Raw genomic sequence first — 21,634 nt, forward strand, 5'->3', positions numbered from 1 at the left:
AATACATTATGCATCGTCGTGTTCACAGCAGTCATCACTAAAAACATCAAACAGACAGCGCCGTTTTAGCAAACTTACAACTGTTAATTTTCTTCTTCATTTTTCTTCTCCACGCTTGGTAGGGATGTGCGAATATTCGAACTTTTCGAATGACGAATCATATATTGTCCTATTCGATTCGGTCACCGAACCGAGTAGGACAGTATGTGACATGTGCTTTTAATGAGGCATGCTGCGGAATGAGCAGTGTAATGAATACTGGGACGTGAACGTTGTCTTCTATTAACGGTGAAAAAGGCTGTTCATTATTCGAGAAATATTCCATGTTCAATTCGATTAGTTTCTGGCATTATTGCGTTCGTATTCGATCCAGTCTCAAGAATTGATATTCGCACAGGCCTATCATTTGGTATTCGGAACGTGTAACGTACCAATTTAGTCTAACCTAATGCTTCAATTAGTATTCCATAAGAAATAGCCGCGTTTTCGTATACGACCTTCTCAAAATGTTGATAAACGTTTTCACCACCTTGCACACCAAGCTCTTTTATGTATACCTAGCTTTCCGCTGCGGCTAAGGCGCGAGCACTCCTCATCAAACATTAAAGCATAAAAAATCGTTTATTCTGTGCGTGGCGTGCGCACGCTTCTCGGATATAACAGGAAAGGCTGATTCATGCTCGCTTGGTGAGCCATATATTCTGCCGCAATTCTTTTTGCAACCCGTATATTATGTTCGGGACGTCAAGAATACACGTGTGCCGATGACGGAAAGGACGTATTATGATTTTCACAGAAGCTCAATCGCAAATCTTCCTCGCATTCGGGAGCTTGCTTGCTTGCTTTTTTCCTTTCTTTCTTTCCTCTTTTTTTTCCTTCTTTCATTTTTTTCTTTGTGTATTTTATTTGCTGAAACACAATGTTAACATAAACAAAAAAGAATATTTCGTACGCAAGAATATTTAGCGTCGTAAGCAAGACGCGAAAAGATAAGTGCTGGGAAAGAGCATTTGCAAAATGAGAGAGGCCTGGGCGTTGTTGGTGGGTATGTGCGCTCATGTTTCGACGATTCTTTGTTTATAACGTCCAAAATGCACGAATAGCACCATCGATACCGTATCTATAAATAGGGCGGCACCACCAGCCGTAAGCAATGCCTCATTTAGGTTGTAATTCCTCGTGAACGGCGCTGTGGTAGGTATAATCTGCAACCGGCTCAGGTTTGCGGGGTTTTGAAGCAACGGTTACGTCCATTGTCACTTCGCGGCGAGACCTGCTGTGAGGCAGCCGCTGTCGCTTATCACCGTCTCATCACTTTCTTGTCCAAACGACGTGGACCTGAACTAAGGTCCTTAACGCAATAAACTTGTTCTCTGTCTCTCTTTCTCTCCAAACGAACAAGATCACGAAAACGGCGTAGTTTTATGCATGGTGCGGAACTTTCAATAAATCTGCGATTTTTTTTTTCTGTCTTCTTTCGCGGGAGAAGCTCGAGTTGCAACCGTCGATATAGTCGACCTATTTAATCTCGCAAAATTTTGCTTCGGTCATTCAACAATTCGTCATCGCGGAGTGAACGGGGGCGTTTTAATTTCCACACTTTTCAGTGCCACCTCGTTAGTGTTGGCTATAGCGCGGACCGTTTTAACTTTTTTGTACTTGTACGCGTCGTCTATCATCTCCTTTGTGTACCTAATATGTGCGCGTTTTGTATAATACAAACCGACCGTTTTCACCCTTTGTTTGTTTGTGCGTATGCGAGTATTGTCTCGCCCATGCATGTGTCATTCCTATCAGCTGCATTCGCACGTTTCGAACCATATATAGCAACCTCACATGTCTCTTCAGCTCCTTGGGACTCGTTTGTAGAGTGCAGTGCGGCCTGTTCTTGCTTCTTATGTCCATGTGCCCCGTTATATTTCGGACCACCATTTGGACCTCGTTTACTCTTCTTAGCTCTCTTTATGCCTGAATTTCGGGACTTATGGTGTTTCTTCTTGTATTTTATTTTATTACTACTGTATGAAAATGAATCGCCATCACTTTTGTAAAGTGACGAACTTTCGTTCTTATTCTTTTCTTTTTTTATACACATGCCCTTTTCTTCTTTTGTACTATTGTGCGCATCCTTGCCTACATTTTGCTTGTACCTGTGACCTTACTGCGTGAGCCCCTATTGTATGGCCTGCAGTGTTCTCAATTCGGTGCTTCTTGAGGTTCACAAGCTTTTATGACAACCTGTGACTGATCGAACGATTACCGCTAGTGCACGCGCGTGCGTACATACTGCGAACTTCTCCTTTCTCAACTTTAACTTCCCTTCCCACAGTGCAGGGTCGCCAACCGGGCTCGGCCTCATTAAGCTCATTGCATTTTCTTTATCACTCTCCCTCTCTATTCCTCTCTTTCTCTCTCTAAATGCGAGAAAAATAAAAAATAACACAAGAATTCGGTAGAGACACTTAATACTGCGTACGCGTGGGAATGCGAAAGCATTATGGCCCCTTTGGTGAAACCTTTAGTCAGCCAGATGGCTGCGACGTGACGCGTGCAATGACGCACGCACTAGGCACAGCTTTAGTCAGCCAGAACCGTGGAGCCGCCGTGACGTCTGGAAAGCGTGCTCGTCTCGCATCCCGGAGGCCCCATTTCGACTCCCACCCAGACCGAAATGTACCAAGTTATATTTACAAAACCATTCATTTACTTTGTTTACAGGAACCTCCCTGAGAAATTTGACGCCAATCCGAGCATTTCTGACGTGTTTTTTACTCTGCGCCGTCGGCCATTTCTGGTACCACCACTCGGTCACGCCGCCGCCGACGCCGCCGGATTTTCGCGTAATGGGGCATATAATGCTTTCGCATTGGTAATAACCACTCCTCTTGCTCTCCTAATCACTGCGCACTCCTACAAACCCCGCGTGTGACACCCTTTGCCCTCTTGTCTTGCAGGTGAGCCAATGAGCGCAACAACACAGGCGGGCACCGGGTTGTCGTCGTCGTCGTCGTCGCATTGATAGCGGAGCGAAGTCCATGGGCAACCCCGATGAGGCGTCGGCGTCTTCGGGAAGCAGCCCCGCGACGGTGGGCGCACCCGCTGCCGACGCGGCAAGGCGCGACCCCCTCCAACCCCTGCGGCCCGAGGTCTTCCACATCTCCGGCACGCGGCTCTCGTCCGAACCCGGCGAACGGCCCGCCCTGCAGCTGCCGTCGACTCCGCCGCCGCCTCAGAATGCGGCGGCGAGGCAGGCTTCGCTCGAGAACGGCTCCCTGGCCACGGAGAGCTCGTTCACCGACCGCACCAGCAGCGACTCAACCAGGTGCGAGCTCGTGCTATAGACGTCGCAGTGCGGAAGACTTTCTTAGGCTGATGATGATGACGATGATAGAAGCCTCGTATGTAGCTGCGCTTGTGTACGTGAGGTCTTCGCCTGCGACTCCCATTCGCTGTGCTCGCGCTCGCGTGGCAGAGTAAAGGAGAATCGCTTTAGCAGGAGCTACGATTTCGGCGAACGTTAAAGGTTACAAATGAGTCACTGCAGTCTGAATTAAAATGGAAAGTTGGGCGAGATGTTAGGTTAACATCGCAGAAAATAAACAGCGCGATATAAATAGAGGAAGAAGGAATAACGGACAACTGAGCTCCCGTGTTCTACAGTTTTAGCACGAAGGATGCGTATCGGAAATTACCATTACGCAGTGTTGACGTCAGGTGTCATACTCTCTGAAGCATTCAGAGAGTATGCTTTTGTATCTTGTAGTTTGCTGAAAGAGAGCCGCGAGGTGTAAATAGTCTCTTATCCATTCGGTTGGCAGCGTACGAAGTACAACAGCCGCGCATCTTTGATCCTGTTTATGTCTGCGCGGTCACTGCGCATCACAAACGAAGTCAATCTCGTATCACGCGCCCTTCTGGACGTACGCAACACGACCACTTCCATTATCATTCCTGGCTATTTGCATCGTCTCCCCTCGGCGTATACACTTACGACCGTTATCACCGTGTGGTTATACTCGTGCCTTCCGTCTTTGTCAACGATAACGGTGGTTGTTGTTGTGGCAGACAGAACGAGATTGACGCCTAGAAGTTCTCAGCGACATCCTTCTCTATCACAGTGTATGCCTCTGTATCCTTCGACGTCGACAGGCACTATGCTTATTTCTACGCTGTGACAATCGCACAACACACCCTTTGCGCGTCTTGCGCGAAAAGAAACCCGTGTGATAAGGACTGTCTAGTGTCCTGCTTTAGACATGCAAACACTCACGCCTCTCCGTAGCGAACTCCTCTACGCGATCCTTGTGCGGGAGCGAGTAATACGCGAAACTAGCTTCCAGAGCCGACGGGCGGCTTTCTTCGACGACGTCTCTGTGCATGGTGCGAGTTTCTTGAACGGCAGGTCAGTGGAATTATGTCTCGTCTAGCGGTCGTTGACTGAAACTGCACCATTTCCCACGTCCTCTACATTCCAGACCTAGAAACGCAGGTCCCTGTTACGAAGAGCCGTTTCTTCAGCGCTGCTCAAATGCATGACAAGCCAACCACTTAACCTAATCTACTAGATGGTTCGTATAATGCTGGAAAACTGAGTAACGTTATAAGGACAAGTACAGCATCCTGACGCGCGATTTCACGGGAAATAACCAGGACTTGTTAGTCTAGGTTGACGAATGTAATGACAGGTCGACCTACTTATTAACCTCGGTTAGTTCCCTTGTTAATCACGAATTCCTGACAATTTCTTGACTAACCGCACGTTAGAGTACTGTCCCTGTCCTTTCAGCGCTACTCACTTCTTCAGTGTGAAATCCCAACCTAACTTAACCGAACCTAATACGGGTGTCACACGGCGCACTTTTGATCGTGATCGGGGCCGACACGATCGGGTCCGATCTAGATGAGATTTCTCGGTCGTGATTGGCTCCTTTGCGAAAGCTGCGCGAGGGAACCAATCGCAGTCGAGAATTTCGATCCGGATCGGGCTTGATCGCGATCAAAAGTGATCGTGTGGTATAACTCTACGTGGTATAACTCTACACCCCCCGAATACTGTCCTTGTTCTTTTAGGGCTACTCAGCGTTCTAATATGGCTGGCCAGCTTATAGCCTAACCTATAATAACCTAACCTGCCCTGGTTAAACACCTGACTGACCGCACGTTCTGACTCGTGTTCTGCCGTGTCTGTGTGCTGCGCAGCGTGCAAGAGACGGCCAGGCCGCGGGAGGAAACGTCGACGGGCGGCGGCGGCAGCCACGATGCCTTGCGGACCCCGGCCTCCGCGGACGACGAGAGCCGGCGCGCCGCGCACGGCCTCTGGTCGCACGACCTGTTCTCCGTGTTCGCCTCCTTCTTCAGCATCTTCGGGCTCTTCAGCGTCACCAGGTTCTCTCTGCTGGTGCATATTTATAAAGGTACTTCGCATTACGCTGCGCCATTGTACACACCCGACGACGCCATGAAGTGAAAGTGCGAATTATTCGCCGGGGGACATTTTTTTGCTTAGCCACCAATAGCAGCTCGAGATGTGCCGAGTTTCGCAGTGGGTTGTGACGCCGATGACCGCATCGTCGTTAGGCTGCCTATACCCATCTTCAGCGTGATTCTCGCCATAAAGCGAAGAAAAGCAGATATTTGCCTGCGTCAGCCACCGGGATTCGAATTCACGTCCCTGCTCAATTGGGAGCTGGATGCGCTAACCACTGCATGCGCTATTCCGCTACTTGGATCCTTGATATATTGTGCGGGAGTTCGCGCTCCATAGGCACGCTGAGAGTGGTGGCGTCTGTGTACGAAATTCGGCAGCCACAACAGGCAATACGGTAACGAGCGAGAAGGCGACGACGTTGTATGCAATGCATAGTTATCCTTGAGAAGATATGTACGTGCCCTCTGCAAGTGCCTGCTGCTGTCCGATAAATGATTTCGGAGCCGGAGGAATCGCTGACCTCGTCTTCTTCTTTCCGTTGTCTCCCTCAGCGTGCTTCGTGCTGCAGTTCTTCGTGCTCTCGGCGGTGTTCGGCGTGCCCTTCCTGTACCTTCAGATGTCTCTGGGCCAGTACTTGGGCAGCGGCATCCTCGACATGTGGTACATATCGCCCGCTTTCAAAGGTACGTGCGCTGCCCTTCGTCACAAGGCACTCGACCGGGAAAGGGGGGATGCAAAAAGGAAGGAGGGGAGTGGTGCTCGTGCTCAGTCTGCCGGTACTGATTGGTATGTTACGAACCTGGAAAGCGCATTCTTGACTCATATACAACGGTTAGAGCCAAGCAGCGTCTACATTTACATGAACAAGTTGACCTTCTTTATGTTCCAGCAAATGCGTTTTAATTTAATGGATGAAGATGTAACATCTGCGCGTGATCGGAACGCTATCTCGTGGTACTCAGAATACATTTCACGTCCGCTCTCAGTCGTCGGTGACGACGAAACGGACTTGCACAAAATGGGGTCAATTTCCTGGAAAGTTAGCACGCGGCAAGACTATATGACTACACCACACTGAAATGCGGGGCCAACGCATCAGGCTTCACAACCGAAGTGAATCTTTCTTGGATGCATTGATTCTGGTTCAACAACGAAAAGAAATCAAGCGATGGCCAACATTATGCACAAGGGGAAGCATATCGCCCCCACGTGTGTCGAAACACTGTGTCCACAGAAATATTTCGCGTAATCTAGCTGCGTTGCGTTAATCGACGTGACGGACTTGCTGACGTTTCCGCTAACCCGTCACTAAGTGGCACCTTTCTCCTCAACGTCCTTGTCTTCCTCGTAGGCGTGGGCCTGGCCCTGATGATGGTCTACATGGTGTGTGGCGTCTACCTGGCCGTGCCTGTGTCGTGGCTTTTCTTCTACTTCCGCGACTCGTTCATCAAAGCAAGGGACGCTTACCGGTGGTCCATCTGCCAAGCACGGTTCGCCTCGGGAGGTAAGGCATAGACTACGGACACCCTGTCGTGGAGGGCCAGGTGGCTCCCTAAGGGTGCGCAGTGACGTCACCGAGGCCGCGTGCTAGCATGTTGTACCAGTCAGCGCATTGAAACTACGCACTTCATCCAGATCAGATTGTGCAGGAACATCCTGTTCTGGAATGTCCGTGCCGTGAACACGTCATTGCGGTCGACAGAACGTTGTACCAGTCAACGCATTCAAAATTGGCGCCTTATAAGTATATTATGTAACAACATCTTGTTCTGGAATGTTCATTACGTCACGTAAACACTTCGTATAAATAGTTTGCACTTAGCACGTCATTAGGTAACAAGCAGTTCTTGTGTTGTAGTAGCGCTGACCATTATTTTTGGGTCGGGCCGCTCGTTTACGAGGTTTGCGCGAGTTCGGCGCCTCGTTTATCGAGTAGTGCGTAAACATTTTTTTTCTTTTTTTTTTTGTTATGCCTGTTTCTTTGTGCTAGTTGGCTTAGTAAAATGTTCGCTTAGTGAGCCAGCGGTGGAAGCCTGGCTCACTAGATCTTTTCGGAAAAAATTGTGGCACTTCGTATGGTGATAACCGCACCTCTGCTGCTATGAATAAACACTGAACTATACACTGTGCATGGAAGGTTGGCTATTCTTTTTGTTTTTAATGCAGAAGGTTACGTCCTAATATTGATATCGAATGTATACCTCGACTTCTGCTGCAGGGTGCTACAAGAACAATTCATCGTCTCCAGAGTTCTTGGGCTGGACCACGGCCTCCTATTTCCAGTGAGTCAGAATTGGATGCACGTTAACGTGGCGGTTTCGCGCTTTTTTTTTTAAACCAGCGACGATAGGAAATTTTTGTTTTCCCTACCTATCTTGGAGTGACGTTCCTCGGCGTCGGTAAACGATGCACAAGATGACCGTGTTTTGTGGTCGGCCTTGTTGCGTTCCGTGCTGCTAGCGACAAAAGAGGAAACCCGGTGATACGCGTTTCAGGGTAATAGTGTGAATGAATACATGAAATGAACGTGCCGACGCCGGGCGCCGAAAATACGCTGGTTAACGAGTAGCCAGAGGTGGAGGAGGAAGATGTTGGCCGCACGTGGTTCCAGAATTGCGAGGCCTGAGGCCACGACAAGAACTTGCCTGCAATTGCTACGATGGGGATGTCGTTTATCCCATGCACCATCAACGCGGCATGTAGGCGAATAAGATAACGCGCTCGGGGCAGAACAGGGCGCATATAAGCCCATAAAACGTCCTCCTTTCCCCGCACAGATTGCAAAAAAAAAAAAAAAAAAGGAAAAGAAGGTCCACCACACGACATTGTATACCTTGTAGTATAAGCGAGTATACTGCAAAAAAAAAATGTTTGTTCATCTGGCCCAAAGACCCAGAAATAATCTTTTTCACATCACATTTTCCCCCGCTATGCCTTGCGCAGTGGCCGGGTGCTGGATCGGAGGGCGGCGCCGCAAGCGAGCGGCATCGGGGACCTCAAGTTCGAGTTGGCCTTCAACCTGGGCGTCGTCTGGCTCCTTGTGTTCATCGCCCTCAGCCGAGGCCTCAAGTCTTTCGGGAAGGTGCGTGAACCGCGATCGTCTGTATAGCGCCGGGCGCCTATATATATATATATATATATATATATATATATATATATATATATATATATATATATACACGAGTGGTGTGAACCATCAGTACAAACTACACAGCATTGCAATAGTTCAAGCTACGCGGCTAGCTGCGGGGCTCGAGATTGCGCTCGGGACTCAGCAGACCACGTGGACAGGTGGCGTGGAAGCCCGTGTGTTCGCATGATCGGACATCTGGGAACCAGAGCTGGCCATCAAGTGCGCTATGGCAGTTTGAGCCAGGACCGTATAAAGGGAACGCCCACCTTCCAGGAGCGCCAGGAGCTGATGGTAGCATTCACTGTTCAGCGGTCGAGATAATCAAGGGATGTTTAGGGTATTGGCGGTAAGAAAGCAGGGAAGAGACCGAGTCACGGTCGTTACAGGCATAGGTAACTTTACAATATAGAGGTGGATGATTTAACAAAGAGAAAGAGTATAAAGTTGATATAGGCAATGGGCTCTAAACTGAAATAGATGTGTGTAATAAGACGACGGCTGCATGGCTCAGGCAGGCTGGGCGACATTTTGTCGCCGTCCCGTTTCAAAGGGGTACAATTAATCATCATCAGATGCTACTAAAGTATGATCAAACCGCCCGTTAAGGAGGCCACGGAAACGAAACGCCATTTCGAACGATAACTGACGCGCGAGCATTTATCAACGCTTTGCTTTAGCTCTGTCCGATATTCCGTGCGCGTTGCGAGAAGAGCACGCAGGTGCCCAGTCAGGTTAAGAGCTGCATACGATACGATAGCTCAAGATAAACGATAGCTAAGATAAAAGCTAAGATAGCTAAGATACGATAGCTAAGTTACGATAGCTAAGATACGATAGCTCAAGATAAACGGTGAATCTGCTGACGCGAGATCGCGGCATCTGTATCTTATGTGCAGCTGAAAACTGTTTCCTCCGCTCGCCATAGACTGTGTGTTGGCAAGCCAAGTTTCAGCGCTAGTTGTTATATTGAACGGTTGAGCGCGCGGTCTCGTCACGTGCCTATAAAGTCATTCAATTGTATTTGCCAGCGCGCGCCTCCACAGTCCAGAAGTGAACATGGCGCCGAGCTAACACGCTGGGGGGAAAATGTATAGCTGGCTGTTGAAGACGTTATGAGGCAGAGTGTATCTGTAAAATACAGCTGGAGCTGTAAATACAGCCGTAAAATACAGCGCGAACTGCTCATGCGCGGTAAGCCCTGCACATGCGCATTCGGCGGCAGACGGAGTCGGTAACGTCAAGCGCTAGCGCTATGCTATTCTGTATAACACGTGTCCCAGCTAACGTTAACCAAGCTGTTCAAAGAAAAACAAAAGATGAAGAATTCACAGTGTAAAATACGATTATGAAACCTACGGTGTTCGTTCGTCAGATGTCTGACGGCCGAATACCGTAGGTCTTCAAATCGTATCTTGCACCGTAGTTCTTAAATCTCTATCTCTCTCTCTTTCTTTGAACAGCTTGGTAAACGTTAGCTGGGCCACCCTGCATAAGGACACAGTCTCGTGTGAAACACTACATCGGGAGTAATTAACAAGCACTGGGTGCCTGGCGAACCATATAGCGATGCAAACATTATCAATACGATGTAACAGCTTCACGCTTTGTATTTATTCGCAAAGTGTGTTGCCGTGCATGGCAGCAAGGAACAGAAGCCTGAAGCTGTTTATTGCGAAGCAATGCAGTTCGTGTAGCTTCTTAATCCCCTGTTTCTTCACATTTTTATTTTCTACTTGCGTCTTCAATCACTACTTCCTTATGCGTCTTCCTCGCGCACTGCTGGGTGAACCGCGATGACAACCTCGAGCAATGCGAACTATTGCCTCGTGATCGCGGCCATCGTTTTGAATTATTCTTGTCCTTCGATGGTGATTCGTTCAGATTCTGGCCATCCTGGGCATCCTGTCCATGTGCCTGCTGGTGTTCATCACCATCCGCATGACGGAACAGTGGGGCGGTGGCATTACGGAGCTCTTCAGGGCCGACTGGAAGGGCGTCCTCTCCGACACCAACGTAAGCATCGAGTGGCTTCGTTCATTTCATCGAACGTCAGAGCCGTTTATGCCGAACGCCGTTTGATCGAAAGCGGGTTCATAGAAATATGTTTCATATATATCTTTGTTGCGCAAGTTAGTACGGTGTACTTAAGAACCTTCTCGCAAACAGTTCCTGTTATTATTATTTTGTGGTAATTGAAATGGAGATAAAAGAAGTAAATGTAGTCACCATATATATATATATATATATATATATATATATATATATATAATGTATGATTTTTGGCTCTACAACCAGATTCTATTCTTAAACGTATCTTTTAAAGATATTATTCAGAAGATGTTGCCAACTAAATCAACGCAAGCACGTGCTTATATAATGTTGTCGACTGGGGCACCCATTATAAGAACGGACTTTTCAACAAAAACAGCTGGAACACATTTTTTTTTTCTGATCCCTGTACTGCAACACAGTGTTTATTCGATTCTCACTGACGTACGCTGTTCCAAGTAAAAAGCAAATGTGAATCGAGGTATATAGCTCGCATGGCGCACGCAAAAGATTACGTCTAGCTTCTCCTTGTAACGCTCAAACTGTGCAGTATAACGAGACAGATTGAGTTTAACTGCTTGTTTGTCACCTCGTGGTGTCTATGCCTAAGCGCTACAAGAATCGGATACTAGCTCGCAGTTTCTTTCGTCCGTCAAGTCTGCTCTTCTCATTTCACGTTCGCTTTCGTAAAAAAAAAAAAAAAAAAAAAAAAAAAGAAAAGAAAAAAAAAAAAAGAAAAAAAAAACACACCCAAGTAGAGCCGGAGTGAGAAGCGACAGCGCAGCGACGAAACAGCGCGTAGTCTAAATGAAAAAAGGTTTCTCGCGATTGCGCCTTAGACGCCGCCACGGTATCGCTTCGGCCTCGAAAAGCGTTCGTAAGTGTCCGGGCAACGGCGGTAAAACGCTCAGGAACCGCTCGTCTAGGCGCACCATTAACGAAACCGCCCAGCGAGAGGACAGCCACGGATGCTCGCTAGCGAAAAACAATAATATAAAGAGATACAATAAAGAAGTGAGAGAGAGAGAGAGAGAGAGAGAGGCAGGCAACTGGCCGTAGAGAGCACAGCCTTGAACTCTCGCGCGAATCACACTTGACATCGAGCAGCGCCGAACAGCCGCGTTTCCTTCCGCGCCTCCGCAATTGTTGCGTGCCGCGCAGCTGCGTATACACGGGCTTTCAGGATCCGGATTGCGCCGCATTGCGCCAAATCGGCCCGCTTCGCAACGTGCGGCGCCTCCCGGCATATTTCTCCCTACGCTCGACAGTTCACGTTTCCCGGGTTGCGCACAAAGGGGGCCGCAGTTTCTGAATGCGGCTGGAATGCTAGCGCGTGCAGTCGCTGCAGCACGTTGCAATGCCCCGAGACCCAGCTAGATATACGAGCCGGTGCACGCGTGTCTCTTTCATCTTTCCGCGAGCGGTATAACAAAAAAAAAAAAAAAAAAAAAAGTAGTAGCTGCGGACGTCCTGCAATGCGCTAACGCTGACACGATATACCGTTTCTACTGAACCGGAACGGTGGGAACTGCGCGATTGTATTGCTGACGGCCGTGTCAGTGCATGGTGGAATTCCGGCTTATACTCGCCGTGGTGGTGGCTCTGCGACTATGACGTGGCACTTCTGAGCGCGGGGTCCCGGACTGAACTTACACAAGCCGCGCGGCCGCATTCCAGCGGGGGTGTGGGTACAGAAAGTCAAGAAGGCCCGTGTACCTAGATTTAGGCGCACGCGTTGAAGAACCCCGGGTTCTTCGTAGCCAAACTGTGCAGATTCGCACCGTTCAGCGACATCTGTTTTAGCGATTCCCGCTTCGTTCTCTGCATCACGATGCGCTCTCGCCTCCTACAGTGGTTGTAGCAGTGCAGTGGCCGCGCTTTCGTACGAAAAGCGAGGACTGGCGTCGGCTGCAGTCGCATGCTGTCGAGCGCGATAAGTCGTCGGTTCGAATCCCGCTCGCGTACGCATATGAGCACGGATTGAAAGAACGTTCGCATACTGAGATACGTTCGCAGCTTACTTGGAAGAACCCAGAATGCTTAACGTTAACTTGTGATTAGAGCTGCACCACGGCGCTCAAAAAGTGACACGTGTAAGGCATGGCAGAAAATGTTTACGTAGTAACAGCTAAAGATCAAGGAAAGCAATGAACGCAATTGCAAATGTATATATAACACCTCATTAACAATGCCTCACATATAATCGATTCCGCATGGTGTGGATCGGCATACCTTTTTTCTGCTATATTGTATATTGCTATATTGTAAAATTGGCAGCTATTGTAAGAAGAGATACACCTGAATGGGATGCATTTTTCTTTGTCTTCTAGTCATGGGTGGTGGCAGCACGTGAAGTCTTCATCACGTGGGGGCTGTTCGGAGCCCTTGCGCTGCACGTGAACAGTCGCAACAAGTTTTCGAGCAACATTACAAGGCAAGCATGAGCATACCTTGCATACCTTGCACGCCCAGAGAAGATCCAGAGAACGCATTCGTTTGTCCCATGCTTCTGCCTGTTCAAAACAAATGAACTCTTAGCCGCATTATGTCGTAGAAAAAAAAAGAAAAAAAAAGAGAACGCAAGTATTCCGTAATTAAACGAAATCAGTTAAATTCTGAGAACAATGAAAACGCACCGCCCCCAAAAACTTGCACGTCTTTTTTTACTTCAGGCTCACAGCTATCGCGTCAAAGCAGTTATAGTTAACTCTAAACTTCTAAGCTTTCTACGAGTGGTTTCGCATCTTCTTTTTTTTTCTATTTTGTTTCTAGTTGAGACGTTTCTTTCTAACTTTATAACATTTATGAATGAGTTGCTGAGTTGAAGGCATGCATGATGACCTACAATTCTACTACAAAGCAAAAAAAAAAGTAAGTTATAATTTTCGCTGCCGTTGTTTTCCGTATTCCCTCACTTCGTTAACACTGACTAGCGTGCCGTGATATTCCTAACAAATGTAATTAATTTGCCAATTAATTCAACGTAAGCACCTTATGCAAACCAAGGACAAACATTACGCCACTCTGGAGCGCAACCGGAGTCGCCCTCGTTAGCTGTATATTTAAAGGTGACGCGACAATTCACAGACCATCGAATTCGAGGCCAATGTCTGGACGTTCGAGATGCGGCTTATACACGGATAGAACGTGATATTTTCCGCAATTTTTTTTTTTTTTTCCATCGAGACTTAGTAATAGGGGCAACCAATTCAGAAGCTCTCTGCGCGTGAAATAAAGAGACCCCGAGGCGCGCACCCCCTTGACCTCTCTTCATCTCGTCTCTTGCAGGAACATGATCTGCGTGACAGTGCTGGTGTGCACTGTGCTCGTGCTGGTCGCAATGCTGTTCGCCAGCGTGGCGCATCTCTTGCGCACTCACGGCATGATTCTAGTCAGCTCGTCGTTCGGTGAGCAACCGGCTTCCTTTACTCTGCGTCGCTATTTCCCTTCTTTATTATTATTCCTTTGTTACATACGCGGAACATCATCGAGGCGTCAGTGTTCCCCGAAATGTCAATGGAAAGCCGATCAATGGGAAAGGGGGGGGGGGGGGGAATCGAAAAGTTTGTATTTTACAATTACGTCGACAGATCGCAGAGTAACAACTTAAATTATGGGGGATTTACGTGCCAAAACCACGATCTGATTTTGAGGCACGCCGTAGTGGGGGACTCCGGAATAGTTTGGACCAACCGTGTTTCTTTAACGGGCACCTAAATCTAAGTGCACGGGTGTTTTCGCATTTCGCCCCCCATCGAAATGCGGCCGCCGTGGCCGGGATTCGATTCCGCGACCTCGTGCTTAGCAGGCCAACACCATAGCCACTAAGCAATGAACGGCGTGTCGAGTAACAACTTACAAAGCAAGTACTCTAGTCACATTACGAACGCCGCGCGATTGCTACTTTTATTATCTCGCAAGGCGGCCTTCGAAGCATGTTTATTCATATGCTGCCGTCACTGCCTCCTTTCCCTTCTAGTGGTAGCGCGATAAGCTGCTTATAAGAGAAAATAATAACAAAATCAGGCACGCACGAATAACTGGGCACGCACTAAGCCGTACACAGTCACCAGGACCAACTAAGCAGGGATATCCAGAGCGGCTAGCGAAGAAACAAGAAAAAAAAAAAAAAAAGGCGAGCCCCAAAGGCGAGCCGGACGCTCGCTCGCATTGAGGTACGGTATTTCAAACTCAAAGGTAAAAGGAACCCGCGTACTGCCTAGAAGAAATAGCACCGTAAACCTCGAGCGTCTCCACCGCTCTCGGGTTTATCAGGAATGTTATCGCCCAGCCGCCTTTCCTTTCTCTCACGTCAAGAGTAGACAGATCAAGCGCAGCCCACGGACGCACAGACTGAATCCAAACTGGCAATGGTACTTTTCCTCATGATGGCGGCGTAGCGTTGCTTTAGAACTCAATGATGACGCCAACGCCGCGAAACGCTTTTGTCCTGCTCATGCTTCCATTTCCATTGAAAGGTGGCTTTGCCACACTAAAGCCGTAACGGCGGGAAAGCCAGCTTTGGGGTGCGGGTGCGTTAGGAGGTTTGTTTCGAGTACAACAGTTAGGTACACATGTATAAGTATCTTAGACGCACAAATAATCGTAGTTAAGCAGAATTGCAGCTAAGTAGTAATTCTTAGACATGAATACAATTTTACTTAGAGAAATACCTTGTAACACGTCACTGGTGCCAACGAATTACCTTTATGCGTGTCTCAGTGCTTTTGGGCATCCCATTCACGCTGCGACTTAAAAGTTATGTTTCACTTGAGTTAAATTAGCAAATAGTAATGAACTAAGAGGTATATATCGTTCTTAGAACTTCGCATTTCCCGATCAGCTGCCTTTAGGTACCCTCGAATACAAAAGCTTTCAAAACACAGAATCGAAAAAAAAAAAAAAAAAGACGTTTTGCAGTCAGTGCATTATCCGTTGAATGGAGAATGCATTGGATGCAATGGAGGATGCATTCGACCACCACATCGATTTTATAAATTCAAGGATGAGGGGCGGAGTCGAGATGAAATTTAACTTGTTCGTGCATTCCGGTGCTCCGAAAGATTTTGCGGCCGGCTGTATAACTGCTTCAGCTGCCGCGTTTCTGGGGAGGCGTAAAACTATTACTGACGTTTCAGTGCCCGTTAATGAACTCGAGGTCGTCAAAAGTAATGCGGGACTTTGCACAACGGCATCCCTTAAGCTTTACTATTAAGTGCCCCCCCTCCCCATTGGGACGGTAAACAGCACACATGAGCATCTTCGTAGACTCTGTCTACTATTGCTCATTGTTGCCCGGTGCAACTTTCGAACCGCTGCGCGGCGTTTTATCCCCGACGGACTATGTGCCTAACGACGATCCTTACTCCTCCCCATTACCACCACGCCCCATCAGAGGAAGAGTCCACCGTGCGGTTCCTACAGTCGGTGAACGGATCGTGGCCGCCGATGGACCAGTCGGTGCCTGTCAACCTGCTGGCTGGCGTGCTACTGCAGGGTCCGCGCAAGCACAACCTGCTCAGCGGCTACCAGGTGGCACGCTTCGCCGTCGAGGTGTTTCCGGCAGCGCTATCCGCCGAGGGAGGGCGGAGCATCTCGCCTTTCTGGCCCATCTGCTTCTTCGTCATGCTCGCCTCGTTGGGCCTCGGACACCTGGTGCGTAGCGGCCTCTTTTTTCAGTCCGCGTCTCGGTATACGTTACTAGAAACGTACTGTCTGCCCCAAAAACTTCCATGGCAGAGAGCTTAATTGTGGCCACTTCGGACACCTTGCCATGTGGCGGCGCTGGTGTCGATGGTGACGACCGGGGATGCTATTCTGGACATTCACAAATTCCGCCATGTTGTCGAATTCTCCATCCTGTCAGCTCTGATAGCCCCAGAGGGCTGCTATGCCCTTCTCTGATTGGCTCAAAATGCTGCCATTGCTGAATTTGACAATATGGCGGAATTTCACAGTGTCCAGAATAACACCTCTGGTCTGGTTGTCTGCAGTAATGTCAATGCAGTAATGCCTAGCGTGTATAAATGGTACAGAAACCACTGAGCATGCTTTGGTATACAAAATGAAAGGCACTTTTATGCCTTTATGAGCTGTACAGTGTAGTTTCTTCTGGTTCTACTCTTTCCTACCGATGTGAACACCATACATGAGTGCTTAATCAGTCATGTGAAAAGTTCAGAGTATCCGTGTGGAGGTCAGTGTGGATATAGTCTGCCCGCACCTTTGGCTTTAATGACAGCAAGGGAACTGTAATTGAATCTCAAACATGTTTGTCGAGTTCCCAGGCTTGGGCCTGGGAACTCAACAGATAGTACATCTTCGTGACACAGTGACACCCCAGGTTCAGATCGATTAACTGAAAGACTACGTACTGCTTCACCATTTCCAATTGCAGTTGATGGCCACTTAGACAGCTCCTACAAGTGTTCAAAGGCCAACCAATTGGGAGTGGATGCAAACGAGTTTAACTGTTAACACTGTAATAGCCGTATTTTCTCAACTTTAACCTTCCCAGGATTTAAATAAAACATCCAAAATGTACCCCTCCCCCTTGCCCCCTTCCCCTCTCCCTCAAAAAAAGAAAAGCATCAACTAAGTGCTGCTATACCAGTGCTGTTCTTATACCTGTTTCTTGCAGTATAAGCTGGCTACTGTCTTGCTTGATTTGTAACTGTGTGCATGACACCAATCGGTCATCATGGGTGTGAAAGTAAAAGAGGAGTCATTACTAAAACTTCATCTATTGAGGGAAATGAAACGCTCTCAAGTGTTGTGTATTTATGCTATTCTGTATGTGAGTTTCTTCTCAGTAGTTGGTTTTCTTTTTTTTTTACTAGTGTATTTGTGCAACCACAAGTCAGTGCAATTATGGGCTAATGTTTGCATTTGCACCCACCATTCCAAAATTTTTCCTCTCGATTTCATGAGAGATAGAAAATAAAAAAACAAGCTAGTGGCACACACAAATTCTGTTCTCTTGAGTTGGCTGCCGTCTCTATTCAACTTGTAATGGGAATCTCGGAGAAGAAATCAGATGACACTTGTGCAAAGGCAGTAGTGCTAAATAACTTGCTGATGGATGTCCCATTTAGTGTAAACCGAACTCATTATTGCAAGGCTGTCTGCATTTGGAATAGTCATGTAGCGTTTTGCTTAGATGACAGTGCCTCAACCATGCCTTGTTATCAGACCGCTGATTGGCAAATCTGTTGCTTGTGCTTGTAAAGACATTAAAATATAAATGTAAAATGAAACATTTTAGGGCTTCTTACAATGACAACATGACTGGCAAATGCCAATGCCTCATTTAATTGCGTAACAAGAAAAGTGTTCTCGAATTTTTTTTTAATCGGAGACCTGCAGATGCTCAAATGATAAGTTACGTCTAAATTTCAATGTCGACAAATTTGTTTCCCCAGCATTCAGGATATTCATGATCAAACTCAACGCTATGCAACTTGGCAGTGCCTAACATGTGCTTCTCTCTTGTTCATTGCAGATATGCATCTGGAATTGCATTGTAGATGCTGTGGTGTACATCCGACCAAAGTTTTTCACAAAATGGAGGACAATAGTTACCTTCATCACCTGCACAGTGGGGTTTCTTCTGGGGCTCTTCTTCGCCACCGATGTAAGAACGAAATATTAAAGGGAGGCTAAACAGAAAAATTGTTTGAGATATTAATATTAACCTTGTACAATACACAAGAAGCCACTCTTATTGTGAGAAGAGACCTGGTAAGCCAGAAAAAAACACAGAAATGAAAGACCAGTGGTGCCACTGCATTGGAAGCTTCCACCCAACTCGTCGTGATGTCATGGACTTTGCGGCATTTTCTTGAGCCTAGTTATCTCTTTATTGGTAACGATCGGACTGCATTCTGTCCTAAAAGAGGCAAAGTCTGAACTTGGCAAGTTTCAAGGGCTTTTACTGAGCTACAGTGGCCAAAGTACAAGAAAATGCTTTTAAATTAGTGAAATCACAATTAATGATGTACTAGCGCTGAGGTTAGGGCACGAAATTCAAGAAGCGGAACTTTGACCTTCATTTTTTCTTATACCTAATTTATTCGAATATCCGACACGGTTTCTTCTGGGAATCCTTAGCCTCGAAGTCACTTCAGTTACTGTTTCGCCACATTTTCGCTGATCCAGATTTTAGACAGCAGTGCAAATTGTAGCAACTAATAAGCCTTGGTAGGCGAGGCAGTATTGTATTCATTATCTATGCAACTTAATATTTAACACTAAAGTCAGGTTGCTGATTATATGCGAATTTCGCCTAAGTGTGACTTCATGGTGAAACTTGCATATAATCTGCACCGATTATTCCATTTATCTTGGGGGCTTCCGATTACTTGGAATTTCGGGCAATCCCCACTGAGTCTGAATAATCCATTGGCTACTCTGTATTGCCTTATATTAGTGTGCATAGTTAAGTTCTTTTTCTTGAGACCCCTACTGCCTTATGATCAAATAAATATGGTAATGAACATATTAACAATGAATACTCCATCAGTCTGAACTGATTTGGAATTTTTCTGTAGTGTCCATTTAATAGGGGGCGGGGGTAGGGGGCTTAGTCAGTTATGTGCCAAGTTAGTATTTGTAATTCAACGAAGTTAACACTGCACTCTTTTACAGGCAACTTTGCACCTTATGCTGTTTTTGGATGTGTGGCTGGGATCACTTTGGTGGATCGTCGCCCTGTATTTCATCATGCTCATAGTCGTGCTATTTATACAAGGTAAGCAGCATTGCTAACAAAGCGTGACAAAATTCTTCATACAATGTGTCACAAATATCATAGGCTTAGCTGCTAATCTCACCCTTTTCTTTTCGGTTCAGGTAAACCTTTTGGAACGGACAAGCTAGTCAAAATGATAGTGCAAAAGGAAAGGTCCAAGTCTCTCTACCTGCCACTGCTGACTTTCCATTGGAATGTTCTTCTACCAATAGCATTTTTGGTAAGCAAGAATGCAACTCTCTTGTCCTTGTTTACTGCCTTGTATTTCTACCTTCCACAGCAGGTACGGAAAACATGCCTACATCCTCTTTGGGTGCTCAATGTATAAAAGTACATGCCACCAAAGTGTCTCAGAATTCAATGCACTATTGAAAATGATGCTTTAAATGTCTTGCATGTCTCAAAACACTTCTCGCTAGGCATCTGCTCTAAAATTTCTGTGTACCAAGCATGTTAGCGAGAATAGTTCCAATATAGACAGCTGCATGTTGGCTGCGACACAAGCAGTGTGTTGCCGTGCAGCGAGTTCTTTCTTGTGTTTGACAGTGATGACTTGCACTGGGCAAATTTCTGGAGTGGCTTGCTGTCTGCAAGTGTAGCTTGCATGAAATATAGTCTGTCTGGTTCTTGGACCTCAAGCATTTTTCTCAGAGTTTAGGCGAGGAGTCCATATTTCTACACAACAAAACTGACTAAAAATTCAAGATTATAAATATCTTTGCATGTCTTTAAGAATACTGAATATGCAAGAACTGTTTCAAAGCTACATTTTCAACAGACAAAATTAGCTGACACCTGAAGGAAATGTTCAATTCATGTTTCGTTACTTCATCTTTTTTTATCAGCTTTTGATGAGCCTTGTGGGTATTATAGACAGCACTAAACATCACCTTCATGTGTACAATATTCAAGATCATCGCTCAAACATTAAGACATCACCTGCACACACTTTTCTTGCAAAAAATCAGTTTCACAATACTATACACTGACAGATTCCCCACTTTTGCAAAAGTTGTGCAGACCATATGGTGTTGCAGCTTTTTTTTTTTATGGTAACTTGGGGCAACTTGCAGTGATCACAGTTGGTATTTCATTAATTACTTGTCTCTGTTCCTGGTGAAAACACACAGTTGGGCAATATCTGCTGTTACACAGACATTACCACATCCTGTTTTAAGACTACTTGGGGGTGGTGGTGGTTGTAGTGTGATGATTTTCTGTGTTACGGGGTGAATGTAGCCCTGTTGGACGTTTGTTTATAGAAAATGGTCATCTGTGACTTCACTGTGCTTCTCATGCTTTAAAAGTTATAAAAGAAATTTTGTTCACTATGATTGTCCTGCAAATATCAACCAGTTTTGCTCCCCTTCCTTAATGGCGGAGGGAAAGGTTGCAACCAGGCCGAATGACATAAGCTCAGACCACTGCAATAGCTATCCAGCCTAGAGAGTCAGTGAAATATGTTTAGTTTTATGCTCCAAACTATCAGCATTTATTTTAAGGCACGAGACATAAAACCACAACACAGCTTTGATGAATTCAAAATGAAACTTGGAATGCTCACAGGGCTCATTAGTTATCTTGCAATGGAGGTTCACTAAAATATACCTTGAGTTTTTTGTCACCACGATTCTTCCTGTCAAAAGCAACATAAGTTTGTTTCAAACTGCCTTTGCGAGAAGCTCTGACCTGTGCATATGCTTGTGCCCTCAGATGCTGTCTATCGCATTCATGCGGTCAGGCCACTTGGCCATGTTCTCGCCAGAGTCGTTGTCCCTCTTCTACCACTACTGGTCACCTTGGGTTGGCTCGTTCTGCGTGCTCCTGCAGACGCTGCCACTTCTGGGCGTTGCCCTAGTGGCCGTAGTTGAAGGCCTCAAGATTGTCGTCTTCAGCAAGAACCAGGCTCAGATGCATGAGGTAAGCTCCTGGCACAAGCATTTTTGTACATAGAATCATAATACTATACAATCAGTTCTAAATTATAAGAATTCAACAGAATCTTTGTTTGTACATGGTGTTAACATTCAAGTGTCTATAGCATAATGAGGAATGGATTTTGTTTTCATTTGCTACAACAAAACTATGGGACAAAGTACCAAGCAGCATCAGCTCAATAACATTGTTTCACACATTCAAGCACACCAGGCCTTTGAATTTTAATCACAATAGTGTTTAAGATATTAATGAACATGTGTATTTTCTTTTACACATAAGTACTCAATTAAAGCTTTATTCATTATTGTTTATTTACTGTATTCTATGACTCATACTT

The 21,634-nt window shown here is 46.5% G+C and overlaps 1 protein-coding gene across 4 annotated transcripts in view; it reads left to right on the forward strand.

The window, feature by feature from the left end:
* LOC119461442 (sodium-dependent transporter bedraggled) overlaps positions 1-21,634 on the forward strand; it is a 169,281-nt gene that overhangs the window by 142,901 nt on the left and 4,746 nt on the right. For 3 of the 4 annotated variants that reach the window (XM_037722753.2, XM_037722752.2, XM_049672649.1), the window contains 14 exons: positions 2,955-3,322; positions 5,200-5,414; positions 5,980-6,111; positions 6,780-6,932; positions 7,647-7,710; positions 8,372-8,510; positions 10,443-10,574; positions 12,941-13,044; positions 13,899-14,017; positions 16,006-16,265; positions 18,112-18,243; positions 19,257-19,359; positions 19,461-19,579; positions 21,073-21,279. In XM_037722753.2, the coding sequence (XP_037578681.1) occupies positions 3,036-3,322; positions 5,200-5,414; positions 5,980-6,111; positions 6,780-6,932; positions 7,647-7,710; positions 8,372-8,510; positions 10,443-10,574; positions 12,941-13,044; positions 13,899-14,017; positions 16,006-16,265; positions 18,112-18,243; positions 19,257-19,359; positions 19,461-19,579; positions 21,073-21,279 (2,166 nt within the window). In that variant the 5' untranslated portion in view covers positions 2,955-3,035. Of the gene's footprint in view, positions 1-2,954; positions 3,323-3,868; positions 4,403-5,199; positions 5,415-5,979; positions 6,112-6,779; positions 6,933-7,646; positions 7,711-8,371; positions 8,511-10,442; positions 10,575-12,940; positions 13,045-13,898; positions 14,018-16,005; positions 16,266-18,111; positions 18,244-19,256; positions 19,360-19,460; positions 19,580-21,072; positions 21,280-21,634 lie in introns of those variants that run through there. The other variant, XM_037722755.2, reaches the window with a different exon arrangement.

Source organism: Dermacentor silvarum, chromosome 8, assembly GCF_013339745.2.
Source record: "Dermacentor silvarum isolate Dsil-2018 chromosome 8, BIME_Dsil_1.4, whole genome shotgun sequence".
Classification (NCBI taxonomy): Eukaryota; Metazoa; Arthropoda; class Arachnida; order Ixodida; family Ixodidae; genus Dermacentor; species Dermacentor silvarum.